Source organism: Nilaparvata lugens, chromosome 3 (assembly GCF_014356525.2).
Source record: "Nilaparvata lugens isolate BPH chromosome 3, ASM1435652v1, whole genome shotgun sequence".
NCBI classification, from domain to species: Eukaryota; Metazoa; Arthropoda; class Insecta; order Hemiptera; family Delphacidae; genus Nilaparvata; species Nilaparvata lugens.
In genome coordinates, this window is record NC_052506.1 from 93,130,960 (window position 1) to 93,156,375 (window position 25,416).

General features: G+C 34.3%; 1 protein-coding gene across 4 annotated transcripts in view; it reads right to left on the reverse strand.

Moving 5' to 3' along the window:
* Window positions 1–25,416, reverse strand: part of LOC111055537 — a 257,536-nt gene that overhangs the window by 21,583 nt on the left and 210,537 nt on the right. For 3 of the 4 annotated variants that reach the window (XM_039425085.1, XM_039425083.1, XM_039425082.1), the window contains one exon: window positions 357–392. The exons of the other annotated variant lie outside the window; for it this stretch is intronic. In XM_039425085.1, the coding sequence (XP_039281019.1) occupies window positions 357–392 (36 nt within the window). The remainder of the gene's footprint in view (window positions 1–356; window positions 393–25,416) is intronic. 4 annotated transcript variants of the gene reach the window in all.

Here is a 25,416-nt window from a genome sequence, read left to right on the forward strand (position 1 = left end):
AATTATGGAACTTATAGAAAGTCTCTTCTTCTCTCCAACATTGGAATTGGATTTGACTGATAGTTTTCTAGTGAGTTATTGACATTTTTCAAGAATATAGAAGAACCAATTTACTTCAAAAACTAAGGTTGTTATAAAAGAAATTTCAGTGGTCATGTTTTGTTGCAAATCCCATGTAGAATCTATGGTCTGTTACACCTTTCATAGGACACTCTGTATTTCAACATACTTCGCATAGAATATCTCCACAAACCCCCACATGCTCAGCCCAAATATTGTTCTTTGAGTTTTTTTAAGTTTAAAATTTGAAATTGAATTTTTGTATCAGTAAAAGTAAACAAGAAGCTTTTTCTCACCAGTCCTGTTCGCTCTAGAATGCAGGAATAAGTGCACTGAAAATTGAAAAAGACAAACATATGAGTCCATCTAGAATATCTTTATATCTATATTTATATTTTAATAGACTTAAGGGCATTATTGCATGTTTGGACATTGTCCAAAGTTAATATATTTTCTCATGCTAATTTTTCTGTTTGTTTATACGTTGCATTGTCATGTTCTTGTAGCATCTTTTTTGATATCCCTTCCCACACAGCACGGTTATGTATCTGATAGATATCGGATACATATCCTAGAAACCTACAATACATATAAGAAATATACGGATGCATATCTGATATATATTGTGACGTTATTTTTGTCAATAACGGGTTGCCTGGCTTGGCTGCAGTCGGTAAAGCATGAGTAAAAAATTATATAATTCTGGTTGTGGTTCTTAGAATATAAATTATACCAAATTCTAACTGGCTTGCCCAGGAGCTCCCGCAATTCACTGCTCTTGGACAATTTATATAAATCTCTGGAACGTATTATTTCCAAAGATTTGATTATCAATGCTATATATCGCTGTCTTAACCAACTTATTCAAGGAAGAATAAAGTCAGATGGTGAATTTATTAATATTTCAATACTGGTGACTAGATAAATAAAAATGAGATTGGTCATGCATGGAAGTAGGGGAACAAATAAAGGATACATCATAAAAAATTGATACATATATTACACAGAAAAATATCAATGAATAAATAAATATAGAAATATATAGAGCAACAAGCAAAAATAGTAAATATAAGAACAAATATATCATAAATAAAATATCACAGATTAGCTCACTAGTTCTTTAGCATGAAACGTTACCATGTGCTTTCAAATCATTAAACGTATGCATTTATTTTATGCAGCTCAGGTATTGACTTGCTGCTGCTTGTTCATTTAAAAATCTCAATATATATCTTCTTTCCAAAAATAATAAAAATAATCAATTGATAAATCATAAATCTCAAATATATTAATATGTATAGATCTCAATATATATCTCAGGGCTTAAGGTTCGGCCTCTGGTGGAATAAGATAAATTAATTTATCCAGTGAACATGAGCTACATTTATATCTTTATAATTTGCTAATAAATCAATGATTGAGTGAGCATATTTATATTCAACATTGAATTTAAATATTTCTTCAATCTGTGTATCCTTAGACATATGCATCAGATATAGTTCTTAGTTACTAAAAATACGTTTTTATACTTTTTAAGACTTGCACAAGTTTTTATATTAATTTCAATATTTATGACCCTTTGACGAGCTAGCTTTTTATATTTTTGTTTCACTATTTTTGTTTTGATAATTTATCACTCACGTGCTGAATTTCACAAGATGATGGTGACGATCTGAAATTCCTATCGTCCTGAATTTTCTGGTGGCCGAAGTCGTCTTCTCCAAGGGAATAAATAAATATCTAATGACTCACGCTTTAATACATCATCACTAAGTCTTATACAAAATTAATTAATGAATTTAAACTTTAAATCTTTCCAACATACAATTTAACAAAAGGGACTTGTGCTGTATAAAAATTCAGTGGCGTTCCATGGCAGCATCTGGCAGGCAAGTGGTCTCTGTTCTACCCCTATTTTCTAAGATCATACCTCTGACTTACAAATTTGCATATATTTAAATATTCAGTTACTATGCCATTAAAAAGATCAAATAGTCCGTGCCAGTCTACTAAGTTATAACTTATATCTTAGGTATTATATTTTATAATTATTCGGACCACGTCCAATACATAAACTGAGTAGTGATAACTTATAAATTCTTATCATTTATATAAATATCTATGGATAAATTTGAATCGGCTCGTTGTTGCCGCCCATCCACTACTGCAATTTGATTGGTTCATGCAAAATTCACAAATGTATCCATGTGCCTACTGAATATACATACTTCCTTGATATTTTTATTTATTTTTTGGTGTTCTGTACATGCCCATTACAGATAATAAATTTTTGTGCATTTTATGAATTGTTTTCCTATTTACAATGAGTTGCCATGTGCTTACCAAATCCTCTAGTTGAATACTATTTGTTTACAACAAAATTTGCCAAGGTGTCTGGCTAGATTTCAAATTACATGGCTTGATCGATTATTAGGTTGCCGACCAGTAGGTATTATAGCCTAACCTCAAAATTCCAATATTTTATATAATATAATAAATAGCAAATGAAATTATTCTCTATTGTGCTGTTCTAATTTTAGCCATGATACCTATTATTATCTAATCTTTCACTTGTTGCTATCGCACTTGGCGATAATAGAGCAGCTGTTTGCTCAAGACCTATGAAAATTCTTTCCATTAGCGATTTTGCTTGCTTATCAAAATTTAATACATTACAATATATATATATATATAAGTTATGTATCAGATAGGTAGAAATGTCCGTGTTTGTGATATGTACCAAACAAGAATCAAAGAAACGTGAATGATACATTTCATTCATACATGTCAGTTATGTAACAGTGATACGTAACTGATATGTTTCAATGATAAGTATCGTTTACTTATCAGTGATACATAACTGATATAGATCAGGTATGTACCAGATATGCTTCAGATATGTAAACAACGTACATATTATATACCTATCAGATATGTATCACCTTGTACATATCTTTTTTTATCAAATGTTTGTAGTTATATACTTTACAGGTATCAGAATACAATTTGAAAATGTCAATATTACAATATATAGGGGCTAGAGGATGAAAAGATGATAATTAATCAATAGAATATGAGCATGGATTAATTCAAATAAATTCAACAGTAGATATAAACTGATACTTTGAGGAAGCTTTTTTGCTCCAAAACCCCCTCCCCCCTCTCCCCCCTCGTCCATCCCGCCTCCCCTTCCCCCCACCAGTAGGGTGGGGGGTGTTCTAAAAATAGATTTCCCCTTCCCCTTGCCCAGTGGAGGTGAGGGGGATGAAAAGAGAGAGATATATCTTTCTCTCTCTCTCTTTCTAAAAATAGATTTCCCCTTCCCCTTGCCCAGTGGAGGTGAGGGGGATGAAAAGAGAGAGATATATCTTTCTCTCTCTCTCTTTCTCTCTCCCCTTCCCCCTGCACAGTGATGGTGAGGGGGTTGAAAAGAGATATCTCTCTCTCTCCCCTTCCCCTTGCCCAGGTGAGGGAAAAAAAATTTACCTTTTAGGAGGAAAAATTCCCTCTCTATACTGACAGATTAAAGTGAATCCATATTTCTACATCTAATGCTATACTGACAAATTGAGGTGAATGCCGGATGAGGGAAAAAATCTCTTTGAGAGGGAAAAATTCCCTTGGTGACAGATTAAAGTGAATCCATATTTCTACATCTAATGCTATACTGACAAATTGAAGTGAATGCCGGATGAGGGAAAAAATCTCTTTGAGAGGGAAAAATTCCCTTGGTGACAGATTAAAGTGAATCCATATTTCTACATCTAATGCTATACTGACAAATTGAAGTGAATGCTAGATGAGGGAAAAAATCTCTTTGAGGGGGAAAAATTCTCTACTGTCAAATTAAAGTGAATCCATATTTCTACATCTAATGCTATACTAGTGAATCCAGAGTGAGGTCAATGACTCTCTCTACATCTAATTGAATTGAGAAATTCTCTCTCTCTCTCTCACATCTAATGCTATACTAGTGAATCTCTACAATGATCTAAGTTCTTTTACATTTTTTATCTGCAATATCATACAAGCATTTCCAAAGTTCATCTGAATTTTTAACAACAGATGACAAATCATTTGTACAATCATAATGTAGATGACCGCTGTCTAGAATATTGAGCAGTTCGAAAATCTCAGATAAAATTGAAAAGTGTACATTTTCTGTTTTTGTTAACGGTAAATCAACATCTTGACATCCTGTTGAAAATTTAATATTCTTTGCAATTGAATCAAATTCGTTAAATGAAATTGACATCAAGAGACGAGTTAATTTTTTGAATTTTGAAAAACCATAACACTGCATGTCCCAGATGTTTGACATGTGTCAGATGAGGGGGTAGAGAAAGATATATCTCTCTTTCTAAATTGATGAGATGCATGTGTTATAGGGGCTCGTGTCTGTATAAAAAAGATCACACCACACGTGTTGTCAGGTCTAGCTCTAAGCAGCAACTAAACTAAAAATCGTGAATGGGATATTGGAATGAAAAATCATTTGAAGGCAGAAAACGTTTATTTACACATATCAGCAGCAGCACAACTATTCATAATTTCATCTTCAATTTTAATTAGCTTATCTATACACAAATTATGAGGACGATAATAACATAGATAGTCTCTTATGTCATTTAAATTAACCGTGCTTAGAAAAATGTCTTTCAATTGTTTTGCCAAACTATAATTTTCAGGAGTTGATTTCCTAATTGCACTTTCACACTCATCATACCAATCAATACAGTTTTTTAACCTCACTTCCAATTCGTTGTCGGCAGCCAACCACTTTCTCGGATCCATGTTGTTGAGCGAATGAAGAAAACTAAGTGTAGGCAGGAACTATTATAGAGTAATTAAGTGGTCTTTCTTCATTAATTGACGAGAGACAACATGTACATGCTTTATGCAGTCTCAATGCATGCAGGCAATAAACACATTGTAGATCCTTTCCGTTGTGGAAGAATCCATAACGAGCAAAGTTTCTTTTCTGTGAATTCGTGTACATCGGAGCCATTTTCATACTTTGCATTCGATTGTTTTCGCACAAGAAATTATTTGTTTGATACATATTTTTAAACAACAAAGAATTATAATGTTGCACAGAGAATAAAGCACAGCGAGAATGTGGTCTATTTTTATGAATGTTACACACAGCATAACACCATGAACTAGTGAAAAAGCTGAAATCAGGTTTTGGAAAATCCTCTGGTATACATTGAACGTTGCTATGCAATCTTCTTAAAAACTTTGCTTTCTCAGTTCCTTTTGTGAAAATTTTCTCATAACCTGCAAGGTAATCACGTATTAATGAGTCACTGTATTCTAAATCTCCATCTTCCCATTTTATTTTATGATAGTGACGTTCTAACCATGTTACATCGTTATACAATTTTGCACTCAATTCTGTCTTTGCAAATGGTGATTTGAAATGGAACACAATATAATTATTAAACTGATCAATTATGGCAAGTTCTTTCACAATAATTTGATTACAATCTTGTTTAAACCAGTGAAGATCAACCGTAGCAATTTTCGTAGGCGCCTGCTTGTCCACTTCTCTATCTTCGGCGGCGGGCTCCTCGAATCCTTCGTCTTTCTCCCTCTCCTCCTCCACCTGCAGCGGCTTCTGGATCAGTGTACCGCAGCATGGTTCATAATAGAAACTATCAAGATCGCACTGAATACCAATAGAGCGAGTTTGTGGCTTGTCCAAAATATCAGAACACAAAGAATAGGACATGTTGTCTGTTCAAAGGTGAAACTGATAATGAACTAAATTGAGCAGCATGCACACCTTATATAGGCGGTGCGCTCTATCAATAAAATCACTGAACTTCTTTCACCATGCTCGTGAGAGGTGTGTACTCCATCACACGATCGCTAATTAAAACGCAATACGTGGAAGTATTTGCAGGTACTGCACTATTAAATTCCATTTCAATACGAACATCTGTCGATGATTTCAAATGACTTGGTTGGTGTGAACAATCTACAACAATCAGCGGTGTTGATTCACAAAACGTTTTAAAGTCAATTTCTGTTCCGAGTTCGCTATTGATTGAATGATAATAATACGAGGGTGCGAAATCCAGGAACATGCGGTATAATACCTCCTTCTTACCTAGCAGATTTTCATATGAATAATACTCGCTGTTCAAATATAATTTAACATTGTAAATACCACAGCTATCGAAATTAGATATTGATTTTTTAATTTTATTCTTACGATCAGTTTGAAATGCAATTATAACGTATTTTGGACTATCAAAACTCAATGTGGTGTGAACTGCCCAAGAATGGTTAAGTGAATTTTGCAAATTTGGTAATTCACAAATTTCCCAATGCCGGAAACCTAATTTCAGTGGAGTGTCAGCATCAAGCAGTCTCAAAAATTTCAGTCTTACATGATCTTCTAAAGTTATGTAGGGCATTCTCCATTGTAGTTTTGTAATTTTCACACTAACGCTTGTTCCACTTGTAGACTCAACACAATTTAGATCTGTCGGTGACCTCAATTAGACAAGTTCCTGTTTCAAATTTAAAATTATTCTTTGAAAATCTTCAAAAAACGGGAGGATTAATTTCAGCGGTACACAGAAAGTGAATTTATTATCCGTTAGCTCATATCCTGCTCTGTCAAAACCAGCCAAGTGATATGTGTTTTTATCGAGAGTATTCTTCACTAGAATAGCTTTAATTGTGGATGTTAATCCAATCAATCTTGATTTAGAAATTTGCTGACCTGCTAATTCATATCGTATTTCGTCAAAAAGGTTGCCGATTACGTTACTGCTTGATTTATAGTCTGCCGCAACTGGTGCATCGGCTGGGTCTGTTCCCGGTTTTGTACAGTTAACTGTTCCCTCAATCAATATGAATGATTTACAAGGTAAAGAATAGACATCTAAAGAATTTATGCCAATATGTGCCTCGTCAGAGTTTTTTATTTCCTGACCCGAATAAACTGTATGAGTGTGAAATTGGAATTTAGTAATATCATTATAAAACTGAAGGTCTGTCTCCACATCCAGAATTTCACTAATTGCTGCGGGACCTCCTGACATTTCGCCAATCAACTATAAAACCCAACTTTTCTAATATTCTCGCGCTTTTAGCCGACAAAGCACATTTGTTTTTAGGTGTTGACGCTATCGCGTTCCTTTCTCTAATGACTTGATTGTGCATGCACATATTCGAACGTGGGTTGAAAATAAGATAACCCATTACTTTTCACGTATGTGCAACCTAATTGTAATTGTATCTCCACGGAAATCAATAAACGAACCGTTCTGGTCTGTTACCTTTACATTAATAGTTTGAATTTGATGCGTATTCAAAGGTACATAAATAATCGGTGATGGTACTTCGTTTATTAAATAGCCGCTAGGAACCTTTGGTAAAAATTCGTAGATTATATGTTTTTGTTTTCCGTCAGAGTAACTGCCACATGCTAAATTACACTCAACTACAATACTGTCAACGCTTGTTATGTTAACCAAATGTTTGGAATAATGCCATTTATTTGCCTGCAAAACAACATTATCAAAACCAAGTATCTTAGCAATCAAATCAGAACGTGTTAAATCAATGGGTTTATCAGAATGAATTTCAATCTTCATAGTATTTGCGTTTGCACGTATAATAAGTTTATTCTTCTTCCCATCAATATTCAATTTATTCTTTGAAGATTTTATAATATCCTCAACTTCATATGCACCAGTATCCAACTCGATCAATCTATCGCCATATTTGAAGCTGGAATTTGTTCCTTTGTTAATGTTTGCAATACTATTGTAACTAGAAAAATTAATCAATCCAATTTCCCATTCACGATTTTTATCCAATTCTATAATTTCTTGTAAATGTTCATAGAGGTTACTCGTGTTAGATCGTAATGTAATAACAACCATCTTGTGTGTTCAGCACAAACACTTAATTACAACTGATTTGCAAGAAACAATAATGTAAGATGACCACAAAAATCGCTATTTAATGGTTGCATATGCTCTACATTATAAAATATATTTACTCCATTTTCTTTTTTCCAATATTTGTCCAATTCGTATGGCGGTTGTAAATTTCCAATTGGATCAAAATACCAAACATTAGAGCCAACTTTCTTATATGCTACCCAATGTGTGCCATCCTCGCTTTCCCTTGCTAAATTCACAATGGCATTCTCGTTTTTTAGAATTTTTTTGGGTAATGCATCTAGCATATATATTCCTCTTAGCTGAATCTGTAATAATTTCGACCAATCAATCAAATCATAATTACTCAATTCTCCTTCAATATTCATGCCTTTTTCTTCTTCTTTGTCTTCTTCCTACTCTTCTTTGTTGTTCTACGTTTCTTAACTTGAGGGAATAAACTCACTCCATATGATGATAATGGGGGTAGGGGTGGAATTAAAACTCTCCCTCCACTAATACTAGGAAAAGGCTTCGAAAAATATCCTTTTCCTGCAATATGCTTTTTCAACTGAGCTATAGCTTTGCGTCTAATATCATTACTATAACTTCTCCTCTCATTCTTCTTCTTTTCCTTCTTTCTCAAAGACCCACCAAACACGGCTTTAGCTTTCATGACGTTTGTAACAAAATAGCTAAGTGCTTTCTCGGCAAGGGGTGTTTGAGGATTTTTGAAAATGTCCCATGCAGCGTTTGCTAGAGCTCTGTCAGCTACCGCTCGAGTTTTATTATCGCTATTTTGAGTATACGCTATATCATGTATCTTGCAAGCTCTATCTAATGAATTTATACCTTGATCACCTCTCTTTAACCTTTCATTAACCTTTGTTCCTGGGCCACAATACTCGTATCCCGGAATATGATATTCCTCTCCCAGGTTATCAATTACCTTATTTAAAATAGTTGATGTCACATTACCTGCCAAACCTGACACACCTTTAAAAACTCTTGCCGCTGAACTCAAGATTCCTTTACCCCATTTCCTCGAACACTGCTTTTTTCTCCTACATACCATTTTTCATTACCTTTCAACTCAATGGTTGAACATTAACTGAGGTTAATTAATCAATACACCAACTTGAATTGAATTGAATTGGTTTAATTTTCAATCGAGTTGGAAATGAATTCATACGCTATGTGCTTATAACATTGCTTGAATGATAAGAATATTATTTCAAATAGCAAATAATCTGAAAGGTAAATGTGATTTGAAAAGGGGGGAAATGATGCTGCCATTGTGCGCCCACCCACATCTGCAGGAACACGTGCCAAAACAGATATAGGAGGGAGCGAGCGAGAAGCCGCTGCCTCTTGGCTGTACGGCTGTGTATGTGTGTGTGTGTGTGGTGTGTGTGTGTGTGTGTGTGTGTGTGTGTGTGTGTGTGTAGCGGTAAAGACTACTGAGCATGCTCACAACAAACTATAAAAGACTCAGTCACCTTATTTAAATATCATTCACAACAGAGCAGGTGAACCATTTCTTCTTCTGTGTGTTTCTACTATTCATTACGAACTTATCAACAACAACAACAACAGGTAAGAATTGAAAACAATTTTTATAGAAACAATATTACATTTTATTTATCTATTCACACATACATAATAATAACATGTAAAGCATGTTAATGCTAGATGCTTACCGACATTAGAATTTAACAATTTTTATGTCGGTGATAAAAGCATTAACATGCTTTACAAACAGAGATAATGTTTTACACTTTATTTTGAAGTTTTCAATGTCTTTTGTGCTCAAAATCCGGCTAAATCTTTCTGGAAGATACACATCCCTTGTTCTTAGCCCAGGTACCCGGATTTTGAGCACAATTCGCCGCCTGTGCTGGTTGGACGCCTCTCTCACGTCGCATATTGGATAAGGTAACCCCTCTTCCAGCTCACGCAGAGGCGTCCATGGCTTCTCGGTGCGACTATTAAATAATCTCAGGAAGTTCTCTGATTCCATCTCGTTCTCTATCTCCACTTCCTCCTCCTCCTCCTCCTCCTCCTCCCTTTGTTGCACCTCCTTCATCAGCGGCACCATGGATGAGTTCTCGTCCTAGATTATATAGAAATCAGATTATTGTCATAATCTCAACTCGACATCATCAAATTGGCATTTAAAGTGAGTAATATTAGTTATTGAAATAACATTGTTGCATGATCGAATACTTTAAACAATAATTTCTAATCAGTTCAAGGAAATATTGCTAACATTGTTGCATGATCGATTACTTTAAACAATAATTTCCAATCAGTTCAAGGAAATATTGCTAACATTGTTGCATGATCGATTACTTTAAACAATAATATCTCATAATTCAAATAATATTTCCTTTGCATTCTAATCATTTCAAGGAATATTTCATAATTCAATTTCTAATCACTTCAAATAATATCTCATAATTCAATTTCTAATCACTTCAAGGAAATATTTCCTTTGCATTCTAATCATTTCAAGGAATATTTCATAATTCAATTTCTAATCACTTCAAATAATATCTAATAATTCAATTTCTAATCACTTCAAGGAAATATTGCTAACATTGTTGCATGATCGATTACTTTAAACAATAATATCTCATAATACCATTTCTAATCAGTTCAAGGAAATATTGCTAACATTGTTGCATGATCGATTACTTTAAACAATAATATCTCATAATTCAAATAATATTTCCTTTGCATTCTATTCGGTTCAAATAATATTCGTATCAAATAATCAAAGACTCGTATGTGCACAGATTTTTTTTAACAATCAATCACAGAAAAAATCTGTGCAAACACAAGTTAATAATATTTGTTGAAACTAACCTTTGATTGAGTGAGCATGCCCTCGTCCTCGAAAACTAGCCTCCTCTTCACCGGCTGCTTGCTGGGTTGAGTTGTCAGCACCGCACGCCGCGGCGCCCAGGTAGCCGGTGTAGATTGTGGCAGAGGACTGTCCGGAATCACGATCTCCTCACCCCTCTCTCGTCAACGAAGATTCCCTGTCTCTTCAGGGGTGAGGCGGAGGAGGATGCTGGGGAGACAGCGGAGGCGGCAGCTGTGGCAGCGGAGGTGGCAGCTGAGCTGCAAGCTTTCTGCTGCTGCCAAAAGTTGAGCATGCGCTGCGGCGGGCTATCCGGCAGGATGTATGATGGAGAAGATGTTGATGGAGAAGTCATCGCGGAGGTGGCTCAGATGTAAATGATAATTTTCCTCTCATCACTTCTGTTTATATAGCATACGTTTCTCTCTCTGTTCCAGGCTTGTGTGAGCGAGAGCGAAGTGTGCTACAAGGCGAAAAAAAATTCAAATTTCTCTCCAACAACACGTGCTCCCACATCATTATCGGTTTGTAAGTATTCTCTCTCTCCTATTACAAAAACTGACACTCGATCATTTTTCAAATAGCATCCATGTGTTAGAAGACGAAAAAAAAAAAAATCTCGTCTAGAACTCAGCATGAGAGGGTGAAAACACCTGCTAGAAGCTGAAATCCCCCATGCCAACTCACTTAAACATTCTCGAATGATTTCTAATATTATTAAATATTTCACGGCATTTCAACATAGAGGAATAGCATTCTCGATTGATTTCAGTTCAGTTATTAAATATTTCACACCATTTCAACATATTTTGAATAGCATTCTCAAATGATTTCAGTTCAGTTATTAAATATTTCATTGTTTTCACAGCATTTTCTCACCTCTCAACTCGAGTTCCGAACCTCATATCCAGTTGAGCTCTCATGAGGGAAACATACCTGAGACAAGCATACCCGAGGAGATAGCTAAGCTGAGACGATACCTGAGCTGAGACAAGCACAGTCGAGGAGCTAGCTGAACTGAGAGAAGCATAGCCGAGGAGATAGCTGTCATTTCGTGAAATCAACACATGTAAGTTCATTTTTACTTTAATTTTATCCTTCGAGGACAAAAATCCTCCCCTCCGGGGACAAAAACTGTCCTCCGAGGACAATTTTCCTCTTCTCCGAGGACAAAAATTGTCCTTTGTTCTCCTCCTCTGTCCTCCACTCGTTTAGCAGTAATGACTAACTCTATACCTTCTGGTAACTCTCCTGATCTTTTACACTGTCCTACTTTTACTTTCCCTTTAAATTCCAGCATTGTGATGTTATTATACTGCTCCACTTCTTTTTGTGTGAAGGGAGTGTCTTCCAAGTTTTTCCATACATCCGACAGAAACTTAAGTGATTCTATCCTAGGAAATGTATGACCATTATAGCTTGTTATAGTATTGACTGTAATTACACAAATTTTTTCTCCCCTTGGTAGACAAATAATTTCTTTTTTGTCAGTGTAAGGGATTACAAAATAACCCTCTTTCTTAAGCTCTTCTCTTGCATTGTATGCATTAATAGAAACATTTTTATGGCATCCCTTTACAAAGTAAACATTTTTCGAACCTTCCTTTTCTCCTAAAACAACTACATATGCAAATTTTCCTTTATTATTTATAGTAAATGCAGTCACATTGTACACTCCACTTAGATCAAAATTTCGCCAATGTGAATGGAAATATGGCTCAAGTTCCTCTCTAAAATTTTCTATTTCTTCCTCAAATTCTCCTAGCTGCTTATGCTGTTCCCTAAATGACTGTGTGGCTTAAAAAAACTCAATTTCCCTCCGTTTTAGATCAATTTCATCCAGTTCCAGCTTGCGCTTCTTGGCTGATAGGAGACAAGGGCTGTATCGCTTTAACAGGGTATGGGAGAAGCTTACAAGTTATGTTTGCTCGTTTTCTTAAGACTTGTGGTATCAAGTTAGCTGTTGCTACAAGCCCCAACTCATCTAGGTCAACAACTTTGGATATGGTAGAGAAAACTGTGGTTGACTTGGAGAAATATGTCTCACCACTCTTAATATAGCACTTTTGTGAGAAACTGATATTATTTTTGTTTGATGAATCCTCAAAATCTCTACATAATTTATAGCTAGTAAATTGAAATTGAATGCAGAAATTATTTTATTTCTTTGTTGTACTCCAGTCAATTTCTTGGTATTGCTATTTCCCCAGTAAACATACTGTAGAAGATCATTGTAGACCAAACAACAACTATTTTTAAATTATCTGTCAGTTTTCTCCACATTTTAGCCGAGGACAGAGAATAAATTGGCACATTTTGGAAATAATTTCTACTATCATTCAAGAGTGACAAGCTATCTTGAATAGGGTGAAAGATTTTGCTATTGTCTCTATTTGTTATACTATAGTTATAGATTGTAGCTTCCAAACGTGTAATACCATGCATTTTAGCTGCATCAGAGGTAAAGGTTTCCTGTAATCTTGCATCTGCACAGGGAATAAAGTCTACAATATGGTTAGCTAACTGGTTATTTACAGCAGGGCTTGTGATTTGACATACAAACTTATTATAAATTTTTACTCTCACATTATTATTAAGCCAAGCCAAGCAATCGATGCCAACAGTTTTATTGTTATCTACTATAACATTATAGTCTTCTTCATATTCTCCTTGGAAACCAAGCACTTGTAGAATCTTTTGAGACATATCACTTCCACTGTGCAATAGGTAAGGCAGCTTTGCTTTGACTCCATGTTTAGGCCTCACCATATTAGAGAATTTGCCCCTCAAATATAAGTTGAATGCTCCACATATATCCATATATATTAGAATGAAGCGTCTCTTATCCATTGGCTCACAATCATCCAAAGCACAGATTTTCACAAGCATTATATTGTCACAAAAAGGTTCTGTGTAAATTTTATGAACAAGAATTGAAGAAATTAGAGTTAACTTTAGATGAAATGCAAGTTTATCTTGTAGAGAGAATATTAAAGAAAGTTGGAAAGTGTTATCTCGTAAAGTGTCTCGGTTTTAGTGAACCGTCTTGGATAGATAAGAGTCAATTACTAACTAAGTAAATATTTTACAATTGATTATATATGCTGATCATTCCAACTTATAGTTTAATATGTTTTCAGATATGAGCTGTCAAACGGAAATCATTTGATGAATATATAAGCTCAGTATATATTATAAATAGGCATTTTAATGAATTACGTAAATATGATTCTGTTTCTTTAGAAAAATGGCGAGAATACAAAGTTATCGTTGTGAACTAACTGAACTATTGGAGACGCATCAGCAATTATTGGACCAGTTAGCAGAAAAAGGATGGACGAATATGAAATATCTAACATTTGTGAGAGACTATGAAAAATTAGGAGTTTGGCATAGTGATAACTATAATCATATTTCAGTTTGTGATTTATACGGTACATCATATGATGCTTACAGGGAAAAAGATTGCCCCGATTCATGGAGATGTGAGTGTGCACATCTTAAAGAGTCTATTGATAAAATTAAAAAATGTATGACAGAAAAAAATAAACATTTAACAAAAGAACAATTAAATGAACTTATCTGGAATTTTTTATTTATTTGTTCAGATGAGAGTGGGCTAGAACAAGATTGATAGCATATTATGTTTAATTTCAGATTGGAGATGGATTCAATTTCATTTGATAAGAACTATTTTTCAAATAAAATCGATGAAAAATATAGATGTTGTTATTTCGAACTTATTGACAAAACAATATTAGAATTGAATAATTTCGGAAAAGAAGGACTAATGTTTGAGGAATATTTAACATTTATAAAACCTGGTAAAAGTGAAGAACAGAAGTCAGAACATATAAGCGTATGTTATATTATAAATAAGAATATAGTTGATAGACATCGAAGATGTGAATTAAAGGAAATTCCTGAATTTTGCTATTGTAATTCATTAGGTTGGTTGAATATTCAAATGTATTATTTCATTGATGATAGGTTAACAGATAAAAACATTGATAGTGTAAGATTTACATTTGAAATTATGAAAATGTGTGGCGAATCAGCAATGTTGTACAAACTATAACTTTAACTTTTTTACAGAAATTATGATGAACTCGTTAATTGAGGAGAGAATAGAACTATCAAATACTAAAAGCTTTGAATGTGAAAATTAATTGTAATACTTGTAGAGGTTTAAGGAATAAATGTATTAGTTGTAAGTTACGAATAAATAAATGCAAAATTATTATAAATATTGACAAACGTTTGAAAAATAAAGACGATATTGTACAAATTTTTGATTATTGCATACCATCTTTAATGAATGTAAACTATATACTTGAATTATGTAAAGAATTATCAAAAATAAATGCTGTATAATGTTTCTCATTCTATGTTGATTTATTGAATTAAACCAAGCTACTCTAGTTGTAAAGCTATGTGTAAGTTAGAATAATATATGAAGCCGGTTTAGTCTGATTAAGTATGTACACATATAAAATTGATTGAACAGTAGTAAGGAAGTCTTCATACTAACAACATAGAATATTATGGTAGAAGAGAAAGATATTTCAAAAAATAAAAAAATAAATAAATAAATAAATAAAAATGGATTAGCTATTGTCGACTTTGATGAATTGGTTATTAGTTCTTGTTCTGCCACACCATGTATCAGGTTGAATGTGCAAAAATCTGTTTGAGCCCTTATGATGATAAGAGGTACATTGCTGAGAATGGTGTTGATACTCTCCCTTTTGGACATTATAGAGTGCCAACTGTGAACTGATTGCTCAGTATGTTCCGTCACAATCATCCAACACCACTGATTTGACTGTTGTAAATATCATGAATATTATTAGATATATGCTAGCTGTAGAGCTTCATAGCATGCCACGTGTGAACTATCCCACTCGCAAATATGAATTGAAAAGTGAAAAAGACTTGCTTCAAGCCGATCTCATTGAGATGACGAGTTTATCGCGTTTTAATAAGGGTTATAAATATATCTTAGCTGTTATTAATTGTTTTTCAAAATTTGCATATTGTGTTCCATTAAAAGACAAGGCAAGCCAATCTGTATTTAACACTCTCGAACCAATTATTTCTAAAAATAAGGGAGTTAAGCTGTTCCAAACAGATCAGGGAACAGAATTCTTTAATTCAAAAGTAAGAGCGTTATTAGATAGATATAGTATTAAACATTATCATGTTTTTACCGATAAGAAACTCCATAGTTGAAAGGTTTAATAGAACAATTAAAGCAAAAATTTATAGATATTCAACTGAACATGGAACCAAAAACTGGATATCGCAACTAGACATTTTGCTTCGTGATTATAATGCAACAATGCACACTTCAATTAGAATGAAACCTAAAGATGTGGGGAAAAAAGATCGTAATCATGTTTTAATGTCTTTGAATTCTGCATTCAATAGACGATATAAATTGAAAAATTCAAAACCGAAATTTAAGCTAGGAGATGTTGTACGAATCTCAAAGAAAAGGGTTCTTTTTGATAAATCTTATAACATAAACTGGAGCGCAGAGTATTTTGTAATTCATTCTATATTTCCTTCTAAACCTATAACCTACTCACTGAGAGATCTAAACGGAGAAGTAATTAGTGGTAGGTTTTATGCAGAAGAAATTAAAAAAAACACAATTAAACGAATCGGAGAGACAAGTGTATTTGATTGAAAAAATATTAAAATGTGATAAAAAAAGGATTGCTAGTGAAATGGATTGGGTTTTCAACACCTAGTTATATTAGTAAAGATCAACTATTAGATGAAAAATAATCTTTTGTAATCTATTGTAAATATCATGTACATTTATTGTAAATAATCTATTGTAAATACATTCCAATCAGTGTAAATATCATGATGTACATTCGTTGAAAATATAATAGAAATATTATTATCAAACATTGCTCTTCATTTCAATCTGAAGTTTCGTAATTTGCTAAGCCTCAAGCAACAGATGCATTCTCGTGAAGAGGGTGCGGGAAAGAGAGGGTCAGTTGAAGTGAGAAACTTCTATCAGTGGGAGGAAGTGAGCGAGTGTCTAGCCATGTGGTGGCTCACCCTCCTCCCTGATAACTTATCAGTTCCTTATCAGATCACATGCTGTACACGTGACTAACATGATTCCGATAGTAAATATCGACAATGTTATAAGAGAGAAAGAAATGCCAACATGGTGTAAAAATTGTAAGTTGTTACCTCATAATGCAAGGATCCTTATAATAGGCTCTTCAGGCTGTGGCAAGACCAATTTGCTATTTAATTGAATTTTTTCAAAGAATGGCTTGAGATTCAAAACTATATACTTGCACACGAAGAGCGAGTATCAAGATAAGTACTTGTTTTTGAGAAAAGTCTTTTCAAAAATGAAGGATATTGAATTTCATATAAACAGCAATTGCGAATCTATTCCTCACCCGAACAATATATCACAATATTCTTTAGTAATATTCGACGACTTCCAACTCAATCATGCACCTCAAATAAGAGAATATTTTACTATGGGATGACATCGTAATATTGACACTGCATATTATTTAATTCAGAGTTATGGAGCTACACAGAAACATTTCACTAGGGACAATGCAAATATGATTATAATCTTCAAGATAGATTTATTGAGTCTGAAATCAATTCACAGAGATCATGTTGGAGGAGATATTTCTTATAAAGATTTCGTTAAACTTTGTCATAAAGTTTGGAATCGTAAACCTCATAATTTTGTAACTATTATGAGCGAGTGCGGAATTAATAGCAGCAAGTACCGAGATTCGCTCGATACGTTTCTTACCATTCAGTAGAGATTAATTCTTTGTGCAGTCATGTTGTCATACAGCAGCAGAAAACTGAATAGAAAGAACGTTGGTTTAATCGAAAAGATTAAGAAATTGAGAAAAGTAATTAGAGACAAGCATGAAAGCTTAGTCAATTTTGAAAGGCGATCGGAGGAATACAATAGGAAAACTCTATCACCATTGATAGAACCTATAATTGAACTGGGAAAAAACAAATTCTCACACTCTGGTGTAAAACCAAAAAAGGAAGAAGTAAAAGAGGAGAGTATTGAAATTGATGATAATGAGGAGGAGGATGAGCAGAGTTATGAGAGTTCAACAGACAATTTTTTAAGCTCAACTAAATTTGAAAACAGTTTACTTGGTTCTAGCAGAAACGATGATGTGCTGTCACAATATCTAAAAACGTTTCATGCGGAAAAATTGAATAATTCAATCAGTTATGGAATTCCATACAATTCTAAAGATGACGTGTATTATATTGGAAATCAGCAAGTAATATTCGATAACGGTTATATAGATATTAATAATGAAAGATTTCGTTTAACACATGGTCTACTTGGGTTATTATTCAGTGGGAGACCAAACTCGAATCTTTATAATCAGAGAGATCTGGATAAGTATAAAAAAATCTTAACACTTACAGGCATACATTTAGATCGAAGAGGCTATGTAAAACGAAATCAGGGAATTAAATCGCAAATGATTCAAAAGTTATTTCCCAGTAAAAAAATTAGTAAAAAGAAGGGGTGGGGTTTATTGAAATTTGCAAAAAATAATTCTCATGATAGAATTTATCAATACTTTGATAATTTTGACGAATTAGTGGAAAGATTAAATTTACTCTATTCCTCAAAAGCTACTGGCAACACCGGGCATGATATTGAGATCGTGTCTATAATTGAAGAGCTAATAGAAGCAAAACCAATTGTTTAGTGTTACGATGACTCTACATCGATTCGGTCGAATTGATACAGGTAGTGCTGGGCCTGCTGTTGCTAATCTTACATGTGATATTGACTCGATAACACAGAAAATAATCGAATCGATAAATCAACAAGGAATCAGTGAAGCTGTGAAATTTTATTCAGATTCGCAAATAACCAAACTCGTTTCAGAAAATACAAAGAATATTGGAGTGAGCATAATTGAAAGAGAACATATTCTAAGTTCATTACAAAATTTCAGTGCTAATATCGATAAAGCTATTGCAGAGAGAACTCTAACTTTAGAATCTGCTCTAGGAGAAGTGAAAACTTCAACAGACAGCTTTTCATCTCAGTTGCTCAGAATTAACAACGATAAAGTTGATAAAGCTTATTTAGATGAGAAATTAAAAGCCAGATATCAGATAAAATTAAGAATTTGGAGGTGTTGGACAGAAACTATCTCAATACTAAATTAAAACAGCTTAGTACAGAAATTTTTACTAAAGTAAATGAAACACATCCATCATCAATTGATAAGCAATATTTAGAATCTGCTTTGCAGAAATTGACTAGTTCTTCATCAACAAAGGAAGAGTTTGAAAAACGATTATCTGAAATGGCGAGTGCAATAAAAGCTAATATTATGGAGGGTATTGAACAATTCATTACAAAAGATGCTATTGCTATTCTAATTAAGCAAATTGCAGAAAAGTACGCAACTAAAAATGATATAGGAGATTTTATTAAGAAAAACGAGATGGGAGTCGCTGTGAAAAGCGTTCGTGATGAAATAGCTGAGGCAATTAAAAATTCGGAAGAGGGTACTGTCATGAGACTGCAATGTTTGGCTCCATTCATTGACTATCTAAATTTATTCATACACAGAGTGGCCCTGGACATCGTATCCAACTACGCCCGGGTTTCTTTTCACATGAACTGGATAGAGGCTAAAGAACACAACCTTTCCGAAAATCAGGTAGTGCAAATTATTACAGAAAAAATGGATCTAGCCCAATATAAAGACTTTATATTGGCACCGAAAACATAAAATCTTGTAAACACTTGCGTGAGAGAGAGTGAACTTTAACACATGTTGCTTCAAATTTCAGTCTAGACATTTTTGACTGTGATTGATTGCATAAATCTTGTAAACACTTGTGTGTGAGAGAGAGAGTGAAGTATTTAAACACCTACTGCTTCAAATTTCAGTCTAGACATTTTTGACTGTGATTGATTGCATAAACACTTGCGTGAGAGAGAGTGAAGTATTTAAACACCTGCTGCTTCAAATTTCAGTCTAGACATTTTTGACTATATCGGTTTTTGCATAAATCTTGTAAAAGGATGACATATTATGAGAGAGAGTGAAGTAACTTTAACGGGTAAACACATGTCACAGATGATAAATCGATTTAGACATTTTTTCATGTAACGGAATGTAACGGTTTTCGATGCAGGAGTTATTCTAGAGGAACCTTGCAGAGAGCAGAGTGCACATGTCATTTGTCTAGTCGAGGGAGACGGTTACGAGCAAGCGCACGTGCCTACGGTTTGAATTCTCTAGCCTTTCGTAATGCTGGAGTCAGAGAGAAGCGTTTCACTAGTACAGTATAGGAAGACTAAATGGAAGTTAGTTAATGCTTGTCTCCTTCACTCGCCTTTCGTAATAGAGAAGGAATTTAGAAGGGTGAGGGTAAGAGATGGACCGAGTAAAAGAAGGAGAAAGCAGATGCTACATCTGCCTAGAGCCGTCTGCTGCTTGTGAGAAGCGACTTTAATCTATCAGTATAGATGTAGTGATATGGATTCACTTTAATTTGTCAGTATAGCATTAGAAATATGGATTCACTTTAATTTGACAGTAGAGAATTTTTCCCTCTCAAAGAGATTTTATTCCCTCATCTAGCATTCACCTCAATTTGTCAGTATAGCATTAGAAATATGGATTCACTTTAATCTGTCACCAAGGGAATTTTTCCCTCTCAAAGAGATTTTTTTCCCTCATCCGGCATTCACCTCAATTTGTCAGTATAGCATTGGATGTAGAAATATGGATTCACTTTAATCTGTCAGTATAGAGAGGGAATTTTTCCTCCCAAAAGGGAATTTTTTTTCCTCACCTGGCAAGGGGAAGGGGAGAGAGAGAGATATCTCTTTTCAACCCCCTCACCTCCACTGGGCAGGGGGAAGGGGAGAGAGAAAGAGAGAGAGAGAAAGAGATATCTCTCTATTTTCATCCCCCTCACCACCACTGGGCAAGGGGAAGGGGAAATCTATTTTTAGAAAGAGAGAGAGAGAGAGAAAGATATATTTCTCTCTTTTCATCCCCCTCACCTCCACTGGGCAAGGGGAAGGGGAAATCTATTTTTAGAACACCCCCCACCCTACAGGCGGGGGGGAAGGGGTGGCGGGATGGACGAGGAGGGAGAGGGGGGAGGGGGTTTTGGAGCAAAAAAGCTTCCTCAAAGTATCAGTTTATATCTACTTTCAACTATATCATTTAAACTAAATTCTATACTTATATAGACATACATGAAATCATATTCTGTTGGACCAAGTTAAATAAAAATTATAATACAATGACAAACTAATATTTTTGATACAGTGTAGTACTTACAATTTCATACTTCTAATTATAATAAAAAAACAAAATAATATTTACAATTTTATACATCATGTTTAGTCCAGTCAATATAGACATAAAAAAGGGGGTGTGCTTGCAATAATAATTTTTATTGTAGTTCTGATTTTTTAATATATTATTTGGGTACATGAGAGAAGTCCAGAACCAATTTCTTCATGCAAAATTTTCTTGTGCTAGATACAGAGTGGCCCAAAACCTCGTATTTTCGGTTCATTTTCCAGTTTTCAGTTATTTCTGCCAAATATCCTAATCGGACAGAAAAATTTGCTCCCGCCTTTTTCTAAGTTTATAAAATTTTGAATAAAATGAGACTATTCGGAAGTCTCTATCTCCAATGGATACTGAGTTATGATTTTTCAAAAATGAGTGAAATTTTAAGAAAAAATCAATTTTGATGAATTTTAGTTTTTGATCATCAATATCTTCCGATTGTTACGATTCATATGTATAATTCAAAATCCCTCTGGGCGTATTTTTGTGCTCTACAATCTGAGATCAGGTAGAGCGCTCTATCTCTTATATATATTTCCAGGTACACCTGACAACAATGCTCCTTGTATTGGGAAAAACACCTAATTTTCAGCTTTAACCATCATCACCACTACATTGTCCTCACATTAATATTTCGCACAATGACATACGTTCATGATATTATGATCTATGAGAATCACCCGTTAGATGCACTTCATTCCAGTGTTTCCTAGGAAATACTGAAATTCATCTAACGGGTGATTCACATAGATCATAATATCATAAACTTGTCATTTTGCGAAATATTATAATGTGAGGACAATGTAGTGGTGATGATGGATGAAGCTGAAAATTAGGTGTTTTTCACAATACAAGGAGCATTGTTGACAGGTGTAACTGGAAATATACATGAGATAGAGCGCTCTACCTGATCTCAGATTGTAGAGCACAAAAAATACGCCCAGAGGGATTTTGAATTATACATCTAAATGGTCACAATCGTAAGATATTGTTGATCAAAAACCAAAATTCATTGAAATTGATTTTTTTCTTCAAATTTCACTCATTTATGAAAACTCAAAACTCAGTACTCATTGAAGATAAAGAGTTCCGAATGATCTCATTTTATACAGAATTTCATAATCTAAAAAAAGGCGAGAGCAAATTTTTCTGTCCGATTACGAGATTTGGCAGAAATAGCTGAAAACTGGGAAATGAGCCGAAAATATGAGGTTTTTGGGCCACTCTGTAACTAGCACAAGGAAATTTTGCATGAAGAAATTGGTTCTGGACTTCTCTTATGTACCCAAATAATATATTAAAAAATCAGAACTACAATATAAATTGCATGCACCAATGTATAATATAGTGACTGGACTTAACAGAGTAGATCTAGTAGACTTCATAAATGAGCTTCAAAGATACAGTAAAAAGGGCGACCATATAAGCTATAAGCTAGGTACCTGAATTGTGAATATTGTTCCAAACAGGGAGGGATTGCAGAAACTACAAAACGGAATTAGTCAAGGGTTCCGGCGAGTGATTAGTTCTATAGATGTGTAGTCGATCTGACATGGGTCAATGTAATTTTCCTATTGTTATTTAGGACGTTGAGTGATTTATTCTTTGGTGTTCTTTTACTCTTCTCTCTTTCACTCATTCACTCTCTCTCTCTCTCTCTCTCATTCACACCCTCTCCTTCACTCCCTCTCTCTCATTCTTTCTCACTCACACACACAAATTAATACACCAATGCTTAGGCACACACTTTTCGCACTAAACAGGCTTTAGGGTTGAGTGGCAGAGAGGAACATGAGTCCTAACTCCGCCCTAATAAAGGCAATTAATCAATCAATCAATATCTCACTCACTCTCTCTCTCTCTTTGATAGAAAGGATATTTTGAATATTCTTTCCAAAGAATGGACATTGATGCATAACAGTATTATCGATAGCTATTACCAATTGCTTTTTTCATATCATATGCAGTTCAATAATCATTTTCTTAGTCTATATTATGTAAATTCATCTATAATTTTGCTGTATTGTAAGCTATTGTATATAAGTGTAAAAGCTAGTATATATTGTAATCTACATAAATAAAGTACTCAATCAATCTCATCTTTCTCACTCTCTCTCTCTCTCTCTCTCTCTCTCTCTCTCTCTCTCTCTCTCTCTCTCTCTATTTGTTTAAATCGAGGCTTCCGTCATCATTAATAAATGATACATCAGCATAAGGTCACCAGCTTGGTAGGGTTTGGTGCATTCATGCTCTAATTTCATTCATAGATTCATAATTACCTCTCTTCTTTCTTATTTAAAGTCTGATCACAATGTTTTGTAATGGGACAGTAGGGATTCTTCATGAAGAAACGACTGAAGAAACAGAAACAAACCAACTTGAAAATCAGAATGAGTTAGTTGATGAATCATTGAAGGAGTACAGGTTTGTGGTGAAATCGTTCAACCCAAACACACCTTTCGAGATGTGTACCGCAGAGTTTGTCGATCAGCAAGTTACTCACCTGCTGGCAGATTTGAACAAGCAAGAGGAATTAACTGTTGATAATGGGCGAAATGTCTGTTTGTTTTGCACAAAATATGAAGCCAGCAGGTTGAGTATACCCTGCGGTTATTGGGTGGGGTGCTATAACTGCATTTGTAATTGGGTGAGAAAGAGGCAGTATTTACAGATGACAAATAATGGAGATTGATCGATAAGTGCTGAGTATGAGCACGGAATGAATATAGCATATTGTAAGTTATTCTATTGTTCTACCATACTGTAAGTGCTTCACTATTGTAAGTTCGAAACACATTCCAGTGTGAGAGCTTGTAGGCTATTTAAGGAGCGTACAGATATACGCGCCGCGAACATGAGCAATTCACTTTTAATCAGCTGACTATATCTGTATTTTACAGAAACGGTAAGATATAGATATAAACAGCTTGGCATCAGCTGATTAAAAGTGAATTGCTCATGTTCGTGGCACGTAAATCTGTACGCACCTTTAGATGCAATATTGTCAATTGATTGTTTCGAAATTGGTGTTTGGAGAGATATTTCTACATTATATTCTCAGCACCAGAAAGTCACATTTGCCTTGTTCATTCAATAATGAATGGAAATTCATCAGAAATGAAGATTGTTTAGAATATTGTAGTCTATCAGAATATTTTTGTTTACTAGTTGGAATCAATTTTAGAAGCTATTGGAGTTGAAAATTCGAGTTTAGCAGCCTATGACACATTTCAGATCATGTAAGCAGAACATTATTCTGTTCTGTTGGAGTAGGCATATAAACTGTGATAAAAATCTTATCAACTACATTGATTTGAAGATAACCCAGAGACTTTTGCAAAGTCTTCGTCCTCAATATTTTTATACATATCACTTTTGAACTGCCTTGGAGGCCTAAGAAGAATCAGTTATCACGCGATGTGAAAAAATGGTTTGTTAAAATTCCCAAACTAGGAGGCTCCCTCCTTGTTATAATATTATCAATAATTATTTATAATTTATCATGTATAATGTACCTATGTCTTCTGCAAATATGAAGAGTACTTTGTCTTCATAATCCCAGCATGTATCTGTTTGTAAAACACCTATGTATAAACTAATCACATCAGGACTTAAAAGTAGCCCAGTTTGGCGGCGTGCAACTTTGTCGTTTGGTGACAAAATCTCGGGAGAGCCAGTTTGTCATTGCATGCACCGCCAAACTGTAGACACACTGGGGTGTTGAACCAGTACCTACTATTACTTCAGGCCCCACAACTGATCTCTAATAAACTATGACGTCATCACATGTAGATCCATGATCTACTGCCGGTAGGCAAGCGAAATAAGAGCGCTGATGCTTGTTATCACATCTGATATGGTAATCAACAAAATTAGAATTACAAATTCAATTTTCATGGTCTTATATTTCAATGAATATGGTTTGTTTATCATTCTTCTAATTTGTTTGTGGAAAGAAATAATGAATTTGGGGTTTTAAATCATGGGATACTGTTGTGTACCTAATTGTTGCGGGAATTATAACAAGACTCCAAAAGATTCGATCCGTACAGTATTTTCTTTTTCGAAAGATGAAACTTTGAAACGAGAATGGATACGAGCGATAAGAAGAAAGAACTTCAATTCTACAAAACAACGGTTTACATGAAGTGTAAATAAGGAAGAACAGTGTAAATAAAGTGTGAGTGGAAAATTTAATTAAAGTGTGAAA